The sequence below is a fragment of the Haliotis asinina genome, chromosome 5, assembly GCF_037392515.1.
Source record: "Haliotis asinina isolate JCU_RB_2024 chromosome 5, JCU_Hal_asi_v2, whole genome shotgun sequence".
NCBI lineage: Eukaryota > Metazoa > Mollusca > Gastropoda > Lepetellida > Haliotidae > Haliotis > Haliotis asinina.
The window spans coordinates 20,167,256-20,185,494 of NC_090284.1; the positions used below are offsets into that span (position 1 = coordinate 20,167,256).

The 18,239-nt window shown below is 39.3% G+C and overlaps 1 protein-coding gene across 1 annotated transcript; it reads right to left on the minus strand.

The window, feature by feature from the left end:
• Nucleotides 1-1,913: 1,913 nt before the first annotated feature.
• Nucleotides 1,914-18,073, minus strand: LOC137284300 (uncharacterized). The gene is made up of 12 exons (XM_067816058.1): nucleotides 17,998-18,073; nucleotides 13,497-13,612; nucleotides 12,493-12,612; nucleotides 11,872-11,929; nucleotides 11,172-11,275; nucleotides 9,500-9,608; nucleotides 9,037-9,103; nucleotides 7,515-7,542; nucleotides 6,695-6,863; nucleotides 5,400-5,535; nucleotides 3,515-3,999; nucleotides 1,914-2,918 (listed from the first exon to the last, which is right to left on the minus strand). The coding sequence occupies exons 2-12, from the start codon at nucleotides 13,582-13,584 to the stop codon at nucleotides 2,831-2,833; spliced, it is 1,452 nt and encodes a 483-aa protein (XP_067672159.1). The 5' UTR covers nucleotides 13,585-13,612; nucleotides 17,998-18,073; the 3' UTR covers nucleotides 1,914-2,830.
• Between the last annotated feature and the right edge of the window lie 166 nt (nucleotides 18,074-18,239).

The following is an 18,239-nucleotide window of genomic DNA, read 5'->3' on the forward strand; positions in this document are numbered from 1 at the left end:
TAAGGTGGCCAAAACTCCCATACCATAGACTTAAGGTAGTATTAGCGCTAAGGTATTTTTGTACAACAGCACCCATGTATGTGGTACTATGTGCATATAATCAGGAATGTATCAACATACATGATATGTGATGCCAGCTTTGTCAAATAAAATATACAGTCGAACCCTGTTTATCCAGACATTTTGGTTTCACCCGAAAATCATCCGGATAGCAAGATGTCCGGTTGACTGGATCAAACAAGCAAAACATGAAAATTAAATGAAAGCAAAAAAATTTCATGTACGTATATCAATAAGTAATATTACAGTCAATAGTAATAGCGAATCATCATCAAACGATTGTGATGTGACACATACACACGCATGTTGCACATATCTCCCCGTCTGGATAACTGCATCATTTTTCAATGGAAATCTATAGGAATGGTTTGAAAATTCGCCGTCCGGGTCCAGGAAGCACGGGGTCCAGTTAAGCGAGTACAATTAATGAACGTGTTTCACATAAAAATCGTCCGGAAGCCGGGGTTTCTGGATATGTGGGGTCTGAGTAAACGGGGTTCGACTGTACCGTCTAATGGGCATATGAATGAATAAATGGAATGCATACACCAAAAGGCAAAGTGAAAGTTTTCAAGTGTCGGTGTAATATGATCACATCAAAAGGCAGCTAAAATGGTGAGAAATACTTGACGTACCTGCACTAAAATATACCAGACAGGTAATACATGATAAGGTTATATACTGATACTGATAACAAACCTACAACATGATAATACTTAACTAAAAATAAACAGCTAAAACTAAACCTTGCCTTCATTGTGAACATATTATCGTGGTAATACATACGTGAACATCACAGTGTTACAAACCAGTTAAAGTAGAAACTCACGGAGCTAAAACAAGTGGCAGCATAATCAACAAATTTCAGCAGTTCATTTTAAACACTTTTATCCAGGGTATAATGTTAAATAAATAATTGCAAACATGTCTGTAGCATTCAACTGTGAATGAAGTGTTACTATTTTGTTTCTATATACTGAATAGCAAAAGAAACACAACTGGCTTCTTGTCAATGTTTGACATAAACATGAACACTTACTTTTATGAGATTTCATTTTTTCCAAACTTGCATTTCTTTTGCTGTTCAGTATATTTCCAAAAACTGAAAGAAAGGCCATGCCCATTATAAACTAGTGTTTCCTGATAACAGAATTGGCGGTTTGTGTGGAATAATAGAACATAATGTCACCCATTCTGTATTTTTGTCCAGTTCATAAATATGGAAACATAAGTGTGTACATTTTGCAAAAAAATAAACAGCTACCTCATCATTACAGATTTAATAACTATAAAACCTCTGACAACATTATATCAACTTGAAGGGAAGAGAGCAGATATTTTCGCTCCAGTAACTTTTAAACCTGTCAGATCATAATCTGTTGTCAACATAACCAGTAACCTCATGGTATACAACACTACAGAATAACATTAACAACATTAACTGGGCCTGAGAATGAATGTTAACTTATATGTAAATCAAATTTACATATCAATTTCCAGGAAATTGTGCATGTTATTTTCTGAATATTAAGTTGTAAAGATTCATATTGACACTTCAAAAAGACCCAAACTTTCTATCAACTGAATACAAACAAAATGTGAAAACATCCATACACTGGACGCTTGGGGATGTGTAATAAAGAAAGATGTTTTAATAGCACTTCACGGAAATATAGCATTACAGTTCCACCAGAAATCAAATAGATCATCAAATCGCCTAAGTGTGAGAGCTCTGATGCATGAAACAAATTGTAGGTCCCACCAGCTGGACATCTTCATCTTTCAGTGAATTAGAACTTTGTACACTTTCAGAACATAAAAACTTCCTGATAAAAAATATTCTGAGCAGCAAACAACATAATGTTTGGAATGTAATTTCAGTTTCAAGGTAACAATGAACTTTGTTCCAACACAAGAGGTCCAACATAAATGTAAAATTCTTAAAAATACAAAACTCTAACATTCAAACATCCTCTGACTGCAGTGTATTTAAAAGGATTAAAAATATCAATATCTGGATTTTCAGACAGTCACTGTTTTAAACCAATAGTAAGCTTTGTGATTTTCCCTGTAAAGGATAAAGATGTATGTTACAAAAACAATAAAAACACTTTTTCACGTAGACTGTTTTAGTTCAACATCAGTACCTGAGAAGCTGAGACTCTTCTCAACTTCACAAGGATCTAAAGATGTCAAATGCCCTGGGTTTAGATGCACTGGTTCTACCTGGAAACTTAGAGACAGATTCCTACAGCTACATCTTCTCAACATGAGAAAGCATGACAAGCTTGAAATGTGATCATCAAATCAAATGTGATTCACAAAGGCAGCAGCAGTAAAATACTGCCATCGAACATGATGACAAGGACATAACACATGTTGGTAAGGACACATGTTGGTAACATAAGAGTAGAATGTGCAGGAATTTCCGTCATGAATATGAGGAGGGTACCCATGCAGAAAATCTGACAGGAACTGAAATAATTCTCTTGGACTGCATAAACCATGTATTATCTGTAACAATCAGCATTGGATATCTCACTGAGACATTTAAACAGTCAGCATTTTGTATGTCACTAAATGAACAATTTGTACAATCAGCAATTTGTATCAAACTGATTGAAAAATTGCAGCAATTTGTATCACACTATAAACCATTGAGTTAGCACTGTGCCACAATGCATGTATTGCCAAATCTACGTAGGAGCCAGTGGTCATCTTCAGTCTGCCATCCAAAAGCTAGGTATTCAACAGGGGAGACAACTCCTTGTTAGACTTCCACAGGGTCTGTAGCATCTCTTGGGTCAAATGGGAAGGGGTCAAGTTCACTTAATTTATCATCCTCTTCATTGCCTCTGCTGGAATTGAAAATTTGATATACAGTAAAAGCGCAATACAGCAAAGTTGTTCACGGTTTATGTGTGTAACACTTTCTAAAATCAATGAGCACAAATAGGGTGCTGAGAAAGCAAGACAGTAAATCAGGCTTGAACCACTTTCAATGACCATGACTAATGACTTCTGTCTTAAAGGGACATAACTTTGTTTAGTGAGTGCATGAGTTTAGTTTTACAAGGCTCTCTGCAATATTCCAGCTGTACAACAACGGTCTGTAAATAATCAGATCTGGAAAAGACAATCCTGGGATCAAAAGCATGAGCATGCATGCATGGAATTGGGATACACTGACGTGTCAACAAAGTCAGCCAGCCTCACCACCAAAATCCTATTACGACATGCATGGATTAGTGAAGATCACTTCTAACCCAGATCTTCATGGGTCAACTCTGTATAGAAGTATACTTCACTTTGCAACTGGGCCACCATACAATTACCATATATAAATGTCTTTTTCTATGACAGCTGAGATAAGAACCACTGGCCTTCATTTTTCTGGACAGATACTATATTTTACAGACTACAGAGACCTTCTAGAATGCAAAGAAGTACTTACACAGAATTAGAGTTATCACTTTCTGAAAATGATCTTGATCTGTGCAAGTCCCCAGTGAATGTTGAGAGAGGGCCAGCACTTCTGTCACTATAGGAGCTTGCTGGGGCATAGACGACAGGCTGGGGGTTGGGGTCATAGTATCGTCCATTGGCAAAGTACCCAGCATTGGTAACAACACGGGATCGAGATTTCACATTGTTCACTTTCTGCACAGACCCAGGCTTGGAAAGAACATTCTTATTTGAGCTATATAAGGTAGGATTGGTGGGTGTTCGGTTGATTGTGGCATATCCGATATTGTTCATCTCTGGCATGGGCACTGGGACACTGCTGTAGTAGCCTGATGTGTTGCTGGAGCTGAGGGGATGGCCTGACTGGCCATCCTTGCCCCCAGGGGTAGCGTACACAGGGGAGTTCATGTGCTCCAAGTCAACGTCGATGTACGAGATTTTACTGATGGGACCCTCTGATATGTTCTGCTCTTCCTGTGAAGTGAAATAAAGGTTGACACACTCCTTTGTATACATTTTAATGGTCCTAACCAAATTTTGAATATGTTCCAATGAAAAATATATTTGTCCATCCATAAAGGTTACTAGACTAAAATCAACAATTTTAATCCCATATCTTTTAAGAATTTCTTCACATAATTTACCCTATTGATTATAATCACTCAAAAACTCATATCTCCACCATCCCATTTTCTGTGGTCCTCCTGCATCTGTGGTGCCCACTCTACTCTCCATGCCCATCCCTGTACCCCATCCATTTGCCCCACCCCCTGCCAACACTCCTGTTCTCTGTAGTCGGCAGACATATGTTCTGCCCACTCTACCCCCTGTGTCTCACCCCGTTGCCCCACCCCCTCCCGCCACTCACATCCTCCTGTTCTCTGTGGTCCTCTAGCATCTGTTGTGCCCCCTCTGCACACATGCCCCACTCTCGCGCCCAAACCTCTGCTACCACTCACATCCTCCTGTTCTCCGTGGTCCTCTAGCATCTGTTGTGCCCCCTCTGCACACGTGCCCCACTCTTGCGCCCCAACCCCCTCCTGCCACTCACATCCTCCTGTTCTCTGTGGTCCTCTAGCATCTGTTGTGCCCCCTCTGCACACGTGCCCCACTCTTGCGCCCCAACCCCTGCTACCACTCACATCCTCCTGTTCTCTGTGGTCCTCTAGCATCTGTTGTGCCCCCTCTGCACACATGCCCCACTCTCGCGCACAAACCTCTGCTACCACTCACATCCTCCTGTTCTCCGTGGTCTTCTAGCATCTGTTGTGCCCCCTCTGCACACATGCCCCACTCTTGCGCCCCAACCCCCTCCTGCCACTCACATCCTCCTGTTCTCTGTGGTCCTCTAGCATCTGTTGTGCCCCCTCTGCACACGTGCCCCACTCTTGCGCCCCAACCCCTGCTACCACTCACATCCTCCTGTTCTCTGTGGTCCTCTAGCATCTGTTTTGCCCACTCTGCACATGTGCCCCACTCTCTCGCCCCAACAATTGCTACCACTCACATCCTCCTGTTCTCTGTGGTCCTCTAGCATCTGTTGTGCCCCCTCTGCACACATGCCCCACTCTTGCGCCCCAACCCCCTCCTGCCACTCACATCCTCCTGTTCTCTGTGGTCCTCTAGCATCTGTTGTGCCCCCTCTGCACACGTGCCCCACTCTTGCGCCCCAACCCCCTCCTGCCACTCACATCCTCCTGTTCTCTGTGGTCCTCTAGCATCTGTTGTGCCCCCTCTGCACACGTGCCCCACTCTTGCGCCCCAACCCCCTCCTGCCACTCACATCCTCCTGTTCTCTGTGGTCCTCTAGCATCTGTTTTGCCCACTCTGCACACATGCCCCACTCTCTCGCCCCAACAATTGCTACCACTCACATCCTCCTGTTCTCTGTGGTCCTCTAGCATCTGTTGTGCCCATTCTATGAGACCAAGGGCATCTGAAGGAATACTGACTGTAGGGTCTTTCTTGTGGAGCAGCACCAAGACTCGACACAGCTGATGAATGACACCCCTAACAAAGACGACACATCATGATATCGTTTATAATGTTGCGTGAACATTTACATCTTCATCTTTCAAATTTCTTAAACTAAAAATAAGTGATAGGTATATGACTTGACACCAGTCAGTAATATACAAACTCCAGATGAATCTGCAATAAATCAAATCTGGATCAGGCCAAACTGGAAGTTAACTATTAAGCCATGTGAGTCACAATGCTGAGCATAAATCTAAATGATGTTTTACAAGCAGGGGTTATCATGTTACAATTATTCTGCCTTGGAATCCTCATTACAAAAAATAAGAAAGGGGCATGATTTGAAACTGAGAAACAGACCCTAAGTCATGTTATCTGACTTTTCAAGCAATGTCATTTTGTCAACAGAAATTTCAAAATCCATTTTAAGCCTAACTTCGAATAATGGAAACAAATCTTCTAATGACTGCTAACAGGTAACTGAACATCGTTGTGTAAACCATTCTGGTTGAGTGCTGGCGCTCTGGGTGACACTGATGCATACAAAACATTAACCATACGGCTCTAGACATGTTCACTCGGGTCAAGTTCATTCTTATGTAGATGCCCCGTATCTTAAAACAGTTTATTGTGCGAATTTACTTCGTGTGTCGTAATCTTTTGGAAATTGTCATGTTGGTTCTAGCACAACTGATGATGGACAGTTGACAATGAAGGACTTTCTGTGATAATCTGAAAACAGTTAGTGTGACAACAGCCAAATATGTAATTTTCTGAATAAAATAGATATTTTGTACTTATCCAGACTCATGAGGACAACCCTCCCAATTTGCCCTTCATGGCACTTGGATTTCCCAGTAGATCCTTGTGTTTGAACTATGATTTTTAGGAGAGAGGCAAATATGGCTGGTCATGTAACCGATATTGGTGCCAAAACGTAGAGGATGGGGAGGCTACCCATGAGTGAGCGTGATTATACTTCTTTTTGAAGAAAGGGAACTTCAAGGGATTTCAAGTGTTCCACTAAGTTCCATACTGAAGAGGGAGACAAGCATCTAAGGAGGAGTCAGGATAAGGAAAAAGTGCACGGATGACTTGCTCTGATGTAATAGAGCTCCAGTGTTTGCAACAATTACATGTCACTAATGATGGCAGAAATAGAAGAGTAACAAGTCTCAATAAATCAGCCTACTTGTATGTCGGCACCCTGGGGTCAGACTGATCCATGCCGCGTAGCTTGCGGCGTATCTGACTCAGCACCATCATGAGTGTCTCTGTGTGGGGACGCAACTGCTCCAACTGTTGCAGGTACACATCAGAGTCAATCACATTCTGACGCAAGCTCAGCTGACTCTCACTCTCTGGAGGAAAAATACCACGACTTAAATAATTTTCAGTTTCTCAGTTTCTGACATAAGCAAGATGTCAAGTACACAAGTGTTTGCACTAACATGGCAATGTGCCCCGCTGCTAATGAAACATTTATAACATATTCACTACCTCTTACTTTTTGGTCAAACACAAGATGCGCGAAAAGACTGGTATCTGCATAATCACCCAAAGCAGGTTGCAGACAAAATTTAAGACATTGGTTGCAATGTTTCATGAGATACTGCATTAACATAAGATTGAAAAGTGGACAAAATGTCATGCTCATATTGAAAATAAGATCAAGGTAGCCCAAACGGACTGGTGTCTGCCTAATTCCCCTATGTATGCTGTCACCACATTTGTAGACATAGGGTTCAACAGTTCCTTAGATATCGCGTTAAAAAGAGTTTGAAAAGTGGTCAAAGAGTGGTGGTGTCCTTGAAAATAAGGTGAAGTTCAATCAAATCGACTGATGTCTGCGTAATCCCCAAATGTAGGCTGTCACCAAATTTGAAGACATTGGGTACAATAGTTAAATTTCAAATCTGAAGATCAAGTGTTTCCTCTATCAAATCCTTTTCAGCCATTTTTCTGTCTTTATCATTTAACATTAATGTTAGAACAGTTTCATAACTTCTTACCAAATCCTTTGTTGTCATAAACAGGAAACTGAAAATAGAAAAGCATCAATGTTTATACAAGAAAAGTTACTTTGTTTTATATGGAAATGATTCCTTTCTCAAACAAATACCAAAAACAAACTCCAGACTAATATTTTCACAAAGCTGACAGAATTAAAACACTCTAAAGTAACATTTGACATGACAATTACTAGAGGTGATACAGAAAATTCACAATATGATACGTATTGTGGTATCTTTGAACAATACGATTCGATGCACATCACAATATGCTATCTTTAGTTATGGAAGTATCAACAAACATTGTTTCACACTGTATCTGAATTTCTTCCTATTATGGCCTCCGCTTCCTGGGGCTATCCAAGCCCATGTATGAACTCAGTGTCACGAGGTGATTAGTGATTCTGTTATATAAATAGCAGATGAGATTGCCAAATGAGGGTACATTTCCATCTTCTTCACATGATGGTGAGTGAGTAACTGACTTGACTTAGTTTTTATGCCACTTTTAGGGGCATCAGAAATGGGCTTCACAACACAATGTACCCATGTGGGGAATCAAACCTCAGTCTTTGGTGTGATGAGTGCTAACCACTAGGTTACCCTACCGCCCCTCTCATGTTGAAATAGGAAAGAAGACACAATACATGCTGTTGTCCTAAATCTTATTGAATATTACATCACTTTCAAAAATATGATGATACTTTTTCATCTTCTTCACATATTAGTGAGTGAGTGACTGACTGACATGGGTTTTTTCCGCCTTTAGCAATATTCAAGCAATAACATGGCAGGGTACATCAGAAATGGGCTTCACAACCCACTGTAGACATGTGGGGAATCAAACCTCAGTCTTTGACATGAAGAGCAAACACTTCAAGCAATAGGCTACCTCACAACTCACGTTGACAAAAAAGACAAGAATACACAATACATGCTGTTGTCCTTAATCTTGTGATAGTACTGAATATCACATCAGTTTCAAAAATTAGGGACACCAGTAAAGATCCATGTTAGAGCTGGTCTTCAGTAACCCATGCTTGTCAAAAGAGGAAAATAGTGGGATCTAGTAGTCAGACTCACTGACTTGGTTGACACACGTCATCGTATCTCGTGATGTTGATGCTCATGATGTTGATCACTGTCTGACTCAGACTTGATTATTTTCACACCACCGCCATACAGCTCAAAAACTGATGAGTCGGGCGTACAACAAAACTCACTCAAAATAAGGACAGTCTTTCACAAAACTGAGATGCTGGTCACTGAGCTGAATTCCCAGACATGACCACAAAGGACTACAGAGCACCTGTCCTGCATGTTCACAATGCATTATGATCACCGTCCTTTACACCTTCACCTTCATCACCAATCTCACCTTGTTGAACAGACAGTTAACCTAGCAGGCAACATGTTTGATTGTCTATTCCAAACATAGGTGTAAAGTGAAGTTCATTTCAGTGATATTGCTGGAATATTGCTGAAATATTGCTGAAAACCTCCATGCTAATGATGCACTCACCTGTTTAACTTTGCCCATTTCAAGTTCTCTGGATTCATAATTCTTCTCTTGAAGATTGACATTCTTCCTGCAAACAGAGAAATGTTATCAAGATTAAGGGAATGGTAACATCAAAATCATGTGCAACATTGGATAAACAAACAGGTCTTTACTTCTGGCTATGTGCATCTTAGCCACTCATTCGCCATTGTCTTCTAAGATGCAATCTAACCCAGCACACAAAATCTTTTCTGATGCCATCCTTCCAAGCTCACCTATTCTCCTCTGACACAATGTGTATCAGCACACATAATCTCCGAATACAATGAATAGCAGAAAACTATCATATAACACAATGTGTTCCAGTTCACACAATTTCTTCAATACAAACAGCCTTCCTCTGGTAGAGTTGGGTTTAAATATCACAATGACTCTGCCCACTTTCAACCTGGACATGGCCTCAGTTACATCGTCCAGAACTGACCTGGTTTTCCTCAAATAGCAGCACACAGCCAAGGTGATGATAAAGCACAGCAACACAGCTGCCGCCACCCCCGCAATGATGGGGATGATATCAGTGTTGTTATTAGTCTCTGTAACATGAGAAGATCCCAGATAGAATTGGTCTTCAACAATCAATGCTTGTTGTAAGAGGCGTCTAACAGGATCGAATGATCAGGCTCACTGACTTGGTGGACATGCTCATGATGTTGATTATAATGTTTTTCATCAGCACAAGGCATTCAAACTGTCACAGCTCATACATTCACAGAATGAACTGTCGGCATTGACTACACCTAGTATGAAAGATTCAACCACAAAAGTATATTGACAGCTGTTGCTGTTGAAAACAGCTTCTTTCTCAATCATTGTCCACAGACAATTTGAAACAATGATTTATAAAAACAGAAATTAACAAACATAGTATTGCAGTTGCTACACAATTTGATAAACGTTCAATGTAGCATGGTCAAATTTGGAGATAATTCAGCTCTCTTTAAACACATCATGTAGTAACCTCATACTGACCCTTGCCACTAGGCAATCTCTGAGGCATTATTTGTCAGTCATTATTAAATCATGACCAACTGAGCCAAATCAATATTTTGCTTCCTATTGTATACAATGGTTTGTGATCTTCTGCACGAATGTTTGGTGAGAATTGCTTCCCCTTTCAAAACAGGAATTAAGTGTGAGATCATGTCCGAGAAAAAGAAGAGCAGAAGGTCTAACTTTTAAGCAAATAAGCTTGGTATTCTTGTGGAGGTCACACGTCATCAGTCAACCTTATTTGGAGCCTTCTTGGCAACCATGATGGCTTAAATACAGAGATGCCAACCCCAAAGTGTTGCAAATAGTAGTTTCAACGTTCAAAATTAGTAGTTTGACCATACAATTATTAGAACTTTAACTAAATGAACAAAATCATGATGGATACTGAGGAAAAAAATGAATGATATTATGGTCACGTGGTTAAATTATTTCCGGCAGAACTAAATGTGTTAAATCGCAAAGGTATTGAGATCACCTTCGCTAAAATTACGTTTGTTACATGCAATCATTCCAGTTCAAATATGTCATTTGATGAATGGAAGGTACGTGAAGTCCGAAAATGTATTTCATCGTTGAAAATATGTTTTTGTCTATATATCCAAATTCTAGTGCATTTTATTCAAATTTCATAACATTTATAGTGGATTCGTATTGGCGTAGTTTGAAGTTAAATTTCATAGGGACTACGACAAAAACGTTGAGGTTGGCATCTCTGTAAATCAAGGGGAAATTGTGGTATGTTTCAGCGTCATTGTAAACATCAAGAACACGACTAAGGTCATGAAATATCCTCTCAAGGCCAAATTTCTGTCTCCCTTGTTTATGAATTACAACAAATGTTGCCATCTCATTCATACACAACAATCAATCGTAAGTAAGTTACAGATGGTCATGAGCAACTTAGGGAAGTGACTGAGGCCCACAACTATTGTAACTTACAATTGTGTTGGGGAAATTGTAAGTAATAATTACAATTGGATTGTAGTGATTTACAACTATTGCAGAGACATAATCACTTTGAAGAACAGGGCCCTGAACTTGTATACAAGGGTTCCTGATTTTCCATTGTCTCTGAATATCACTGACCAACATCAAGTACTGACCAGTGCAGACATTGCCTCGGAATGGCCCCTCTTCTGTTATTTCTGCCTTGCCCTTACACACTGAGACACAGCGTCTGGTATCTTTGGAGATGAAGCTCACACATCTGAAAAATATTCAATACTTGTGACATTGTGATGTATACTGAACAGCAAAAGAAACGTAAGTTTCAAAAAATGAAATCTCATGAAAGTAAGCGGTCATGTGTCTTCTATTTAAAAACTTGACAAGAAAGACAGAGTTACGTTTCTGTTGCAGTTCAGTATATTTAAGTACCTGAGATGACATTAACATGGATGCAGAGAGAGGATTTCAAAGACATTATTCTGACGTTTTAGAATGAATCAATCAATAAAGAGTTTACATCTAATGCCTCTGAGGTATATTGAAGCTAAAGGTCTATTTATAGGTGCAACAATCTACTGAACTGAGTGAGTGGGTGAGTGAGGGTGTGAGTTTAGTTTAATGCTGCACTCAGCAATATTCCAGTTACATGGCAGCTGTAATTGGAGCTGGACTAGACAATCCAGTGATTAACAGCTAGAACATCAATCTTTGCAACTGGGATACAATGACATATCAACCCAGTTCGACCATCGGATTCCGTTGGTTGCTTACAACAAGCATGGGTTACTGAAGATCAGTTTAACTGGATCCTCACTGGTGAATGTTCAATATAAACACTGAGCAAAACTTATTAACCTTGAACAGACATCCCCTGACAAGCACTCCAGACAGTCTTTCACACCAGAGCAGCTGTCTGAAACAAAAAACATAACAATAATTTTTCGTTTGGTTTAACAAGTATTTCAGTCAGCTACCGTCATGATAAAAAAATGTCAATCTTAACAAGAGACAACTGTTTGCCACAAATTTGGCAAGGTCCCCACCACTAACGAACAATGAATACTGATAACATAGGCCTTGAAAATATGGTCAAGGAAACCAAAACTGACTGGTGTTTACATAATCTACCAATGTAGGCAGTCACCCAATTTGAAGATAATGGCTACAAAAGTTCATGAGATATCATGTTAACATGAATCTGAAAATTGGCCAAACAAGGACAAGGTCACCAAAACTGACTGGTGTCTGCATAATCCCCCAGTGTAGGCTGTCTCCAATTTTGAAGATATTGGGTACAATAGTCCATGAGATACTGCGCTAACAAGAATCGCGACGTACGAACCTCCATACAGACGCTGTTGAATACATAAACACACACAAATGCACCAGCATTATTTTTTTAAGCGATATCGAGGCATGGAACTCTATAACCACTGGGCTACCCCACCGTCCCAAATGGCAAGAACTCTTACTCACCATTCAAGCAATCTTTGCCATTGCTGTGCAGGATGTAACCGCTGGCACAGTAGCACTGGGAACTGGTTGTATTACAGGCAGCTCTCCAACCACAGTCAGCACTTTTTGAGCAGTTCTTTCCTAGCAAATCAAAATTCATTGGAATGATCAAAACAGATTTCAGTCCCACATGCTGGATGGCAGCTGGCAATAAGTGATAATTTGATATCTCAAATAAATCATATATATTGAGTCAGGTGGCAGGTGAGTTAAAGAGGTTAAAGACTCTGTAAATGCAGTTCAGAGGATGACAACATTACTACAGTATTCAAATACACTGTACTCTGTCAACACCAGCATCACTTGAGACCAAATAAAAATGCCAGTTTTGACAGAGTGCTGGTATAAACTTGGCAGTTTGCTTATGACGCCAACGCACACCGCAAGTTCACTGTCGTACTGTTACTTGAGCATTAACGTCTTTGAATAAGGGTTGTGGTGTCTTTCATGAGCCTTTTTTTACGGATTTGTTTTCATAACAATTTGTCCACTGGGACTGAAAAGCAATGCTGATATCCTGAGTAGAGACAGAAGTCGATGTTTACAGATGTTTCTAAATGATAATGTGACTGAAATGTTGTGCTGATGTAGATAGAGTGCCGGTGTGTATGGAAGCCAATACTGCCAGACCCGGATCTCCTTGGGTCTCCAGCTACAAGTCTGGAGTCTCTACCAGACAATCAAGTGATCAACAGGATGAGCATCAATCTACACAAATGGGATAAGACGACGTTTGTCAACCAAGTCATCAGATCACCCGTTAGTCACCTCTAACAACAAGCATGAGTCGCTGATGACCAATTCTAACCTGAATCTTCACATGCCTAAGTGAGTGAGTCAGTCAGTTTAGTTTTACGCCGCACTCCGCAATATTCCGGCCATATGGCAGCAGTCTGTGAATAATCGAGTCTGGACCAGACAATCCAGTGACCAACAACATGAGCATGTGGAACTAGGATACATACCAATGACAGCAGCTGAAACAACTTGAGAGGCTGATACACTGAAGATGCTGGCTATCACCACTGAGGCTATATGGCTCTTCATCTTCATTCACAACAAACCCATCAGCCCAGCATTTCTGGAGAAAATACACATCTTCATCATCATACTGTCATTAAGCAAAAATACATCCTATTTCCATGACGCATTTACTCTGGTTTAATACTATCGGCATAAATATGTAAGCTCATTTTTCTTTTTAACTTTGAATAGCTATGGCATCAATACATTGCTATTCCTACACAGGTCTCAGCTACCACAGCTAATGTAAACAGGGATCAGCTGTGTCCTTGTGTTGCAATGGTTTCATGGGTACTAAATCACAGGAATATGGCTATGTGCACCGAAACCTCTGACATTTTTAACACTACTTTGCAACTGGAGTTTGGCATTTAGGTTTTTATCTTAGGTTGACATCTCTTAAATCGAGGCCTGATATCTTTACGATAACAGTTCAGCTTGACTAAATACAGTTCAGCTTGATATACAGTGTGATACACTCAGTTAAACCCAAACATTTTTATCTTTTTGAATTTTACAAAACCTGACATACAACATGCAATATAGGCTATGTTTAAAAACAATTATGTAAACTGCAAAAAAGAGATAAACATCATGTGTTGGCCAATTTGCAGGTGTTATTGACTATTTGAAGCACGGGAATGCATTTTCGACCCAAAGGCGTCAGCTGGAGGTTTCAAATGAAATATTCCCTTGCCTCAAATACTCAGTAACACCCAGAAATTGGCCAACACATAAAGTTTATCAACATTGCAAACCAAGGAGTAAACCAAAGGGTTACATCGAGTACGAGTACAGCAGTGAAGTGTCATTAGCTGGCCGTTTCAGCTGGTTCCCATGGTAGCATTTGAAGCTGCTCATTTGTGACGTCATTCTAACTTTACGTCACAATATGATTTGAATGACGTCACCACTGCTGATGACACAAGAAACCAATTGTGTGCGAAGTTTCTACGTGTCAGCATGCAGCGAACAGTCTTGCGGTTTCCAGGAATCAAATACCATTTGATCATGTTTTTCAACCAATCAGATTACAGAACACAGTGACTTTTGGTTTAAAATCTCTGCTACGTCTACATACATCAGTGACATATTCTGATTGTTCAGCAGCTGCCATGCTCAGTGAGACAATACTATCATATTCATTTCATTTTATGCATATTTTGAAGTCATGACTTGACAACACTGACTAGAAATCTCCATCACAACATATACCTAATACTCTAATCTGCGATATTTATTTCAGTTCCCTCAAAATCATAAACAGTGCTTGAATCAGGTCCCTCATACACATTAGTGTACATAGTGTACACACACATACTTGTACATCAATGTACACAACATAAAGAATGCTGCACGGTGTGATTTGGTAGGGTAGTGCGCTGTTACTTGAACTAGTGCAACCAAAACTTACAAAACTTAACCTAGTTATTACCAGGTGCAAGTCAATTTTTGAGTGGGCAAACTTTTGAATAGAACATCTAAATAATTCATAATCAAATTTTTTCCATTACACACTGCAATAAAAGTGGTGCATCTGGAATTTATCTGGTGCAAGAAGGTTTATATCTTATGTTGCACATGGTGCAAGTAGGTTAACGTGTCTTAAGTCGGTCAGTGTCCGGGAACTGAATGGAAGGAATCATCCACGGGTTAAATCTTTCCTGCTTCAATTATTAAGATCATCAAAGTTTACATTTGTTATTTGAATGTTCTCTAATGCTTAACAAATCTTGCAACGATGAACACCTGGGCATATCCCAGAAAGGCATTTTCCCCATTGTCAAACTTTAACTCTTTCATTTTACTGACTAAACAGAAAAACATGTCCTTCACAAATATTAAATTTAACTTGATTTACAAGGTAACATTTTCATGAAATACCAAATAATCTTTCTCTCATACCTATTCAATTCTAAGTAAAGTTTATCGATACATGACCTTATCATAAAAAATAATACCAATCTTACATGTTCAGGTATTTGGAAATACTGTGATAGAGCAAAATGACATTTCAGACTACAACAGAGAAATATTCAATACATACTCGATTAATAATTTACTTGAGATTTTCAAGCAACTAAATGTCAGGTTCTGGTGATTAACTATGTTGGCAGTGGGTCATTTTGACATTCATCGGTATAATATACAGTATTGTACACCTGATGGATTACAGTTAAAATGGTATGTAAGTAAAACTAGAACTGATTGGCACAAACAGAACAGTTCCCAGAGCATAAATGGCTTCTTTTACAAAGTAAATATGGGACCTTACCTTTTCTTGAAACAAGATATCACTCAAATGATTCAAATTCATAAGCAAACACAAATACTTGTAAAATTATATTCATATAAGATATTCATATTTGAAACTAACCTCTACTCCATTTACTCACAAATACCCATTGGAAGGCCAACAAGAACTTGCCTCAGTTTCATTTACTCAGTCATGAGTGAGTGAGTGAGTTTAGTTTTACACCACACCCAGCAATATTCCAGCTATATGGCTGGACCAGACAATCCAGTGATCAACAGCATGAGCATAGATATGCGCAAATGGGAAGATCTGAGATGTGTCTACCTTGTCAGCAAGCCTGACCACCCGATCCCGATAGTCGCCTCTTACGACAAGCAGAGTCATCTTAACAAGCAAGCATTTGTTGCTGAAGGCCTCTTCTACCCCGGACCTTCACACGTCTAATTAGTCATGGCTAAGCTTATAATGTATTTAAGCTGCATTTGAGTACTCTCTGATCAAAATTCTTCAATGTCACATCAATGGGTTATATGAAAAAACGCAGAAGGAATCATTACGCTATGTGCAAATATGACCAGACCACACATCATATTTGTGGCAAAGATCAACTTTTAGTAGCATCATTTTGAGAACTTAACAAAAAGAAGCACTCTTCACCATCTGTTGCATGTGATGCTTACGCTTGTTTATACTGAACAGCAAAAGTAACACAATTTTTGAAAAAATGAAATCTCATAAAAGGAAGTGTTCATGTTTATGTCTTCTATATAAAAACTTTACAAAAAGACAGTTGCATTTCTTTCGCTGTTTGGTACATTTGTTGTTTACGCTGCACTCAGCAATATTCCACCTATATGGTGCATTGTCATAAATGATCAAATCTGAACCAGACAATACAGTGATCAACAACATATACACTGATCTACACAACTAAGATAACATGCCTTGGATCAACAGTGTCAGCAAGCATGACTACCTAATCATATCAACCGCCTCTTATGATAAGCATGGGTTTGCTGAAGACCAAATTCCTACCAGCATCTTCATAGGTTTGATGCAAAGTGACTTGCATGTGAAAAAAGGTGATTTGCAACCTGAATGTAGCTGTTTTCAATCTGAAGTAGCCCATGAAGGCAGAATACAGAACACATCAGACCAACTTTTCAACACAAACATTATGCTGGGATGATCAAGTCAACTTTGCCTGATGACTGTGTTTAATGTATTTCAAAGTTTTTGCCCATAATATTACATCCACTGATAAATGAAAAGTGGGAGTGCAGAACAACCAAACCCTGTTCCGTTAATACTACTGCAGGGATTGGGATGGAGAATTTGAAAATGGGCCATATCAGGATTATTAATATCAGCCATTTTCTGAATTTAGAATGGGACAATGCCCTAGCGTCAAGTCAAAATTTTAATGGGCCATTTTTTATTCTAACATGCAAAATGGCCGACGGCCCCTGCCTTTCCTAATTCCTACTACTGCAATACTGGATCATAAGACATAATGACAATGAAAGAGAACTATTGGGAATTCAAACTAAGGAACAAAGTGAATACTGCATAAATTGTTCCGTATTGTGTGATGAAATTACTGATGTTTCACTGAGGATCCATTTTAGCCTTCAACTTCACAATATTATTTAGTTCAGCTAGCTACACGACGTTTAGCTAGCTGAACTAAATATTATTAAATGTACTGTAAACATACACATGGGAAAGAATACAGGAACTCTTGTTCTTTCACATGTTTCCTTTGGAAAACATGTTTTGGAAAACATGTTGAATTAAAGTCAGTTATAAGTTTGCATTTTGGAAATATGTGTATTAAAATACCCATTACTCTGATAACAGGTAATTTGATCAATTATTGATACAGTGAACCCAAGGACTCTCTCCCCACCATAAATAGGATAACAGTGGCAAATTTTCCAATGAATATACATCTTGTCTAAACCTGTGCGTGAACGCTTTCGAATTTGGGAGGAATTAGAATTAATCTTCTGTGTTAACTGCATCTTTTCCTGTACAGAGGCCCTGAGAGGGCAGAATACGTTTGTAAACATTGCCGGGCAGCATCTAAATCTCCCTAACATTTAACATTCCTTTCTAAACCGAAATAAACTGAGGGCTCTGAAAATACAGACAGGAGTATCTAAAGCTCCTTAAACAAATCAAACCTGAGCGTTTTGTGGAATAGTGGCGATATAGACTTGTGTCACGTTTTTCCGTGCCCCTTATCACAGTTGGCGAAGAGGGAACTTTCAGACAGGTTCTCGCGAATAACAAATAAGATCGGGATGACGACAGTTTCATATAAAAGCAAAATTAGAACATGTGTTTAACATTACATTTACGTTGAAATATTTTCATTAGTGAAAAAATATTTATCAATATTAAATAAAATTATTTCACATAAAAG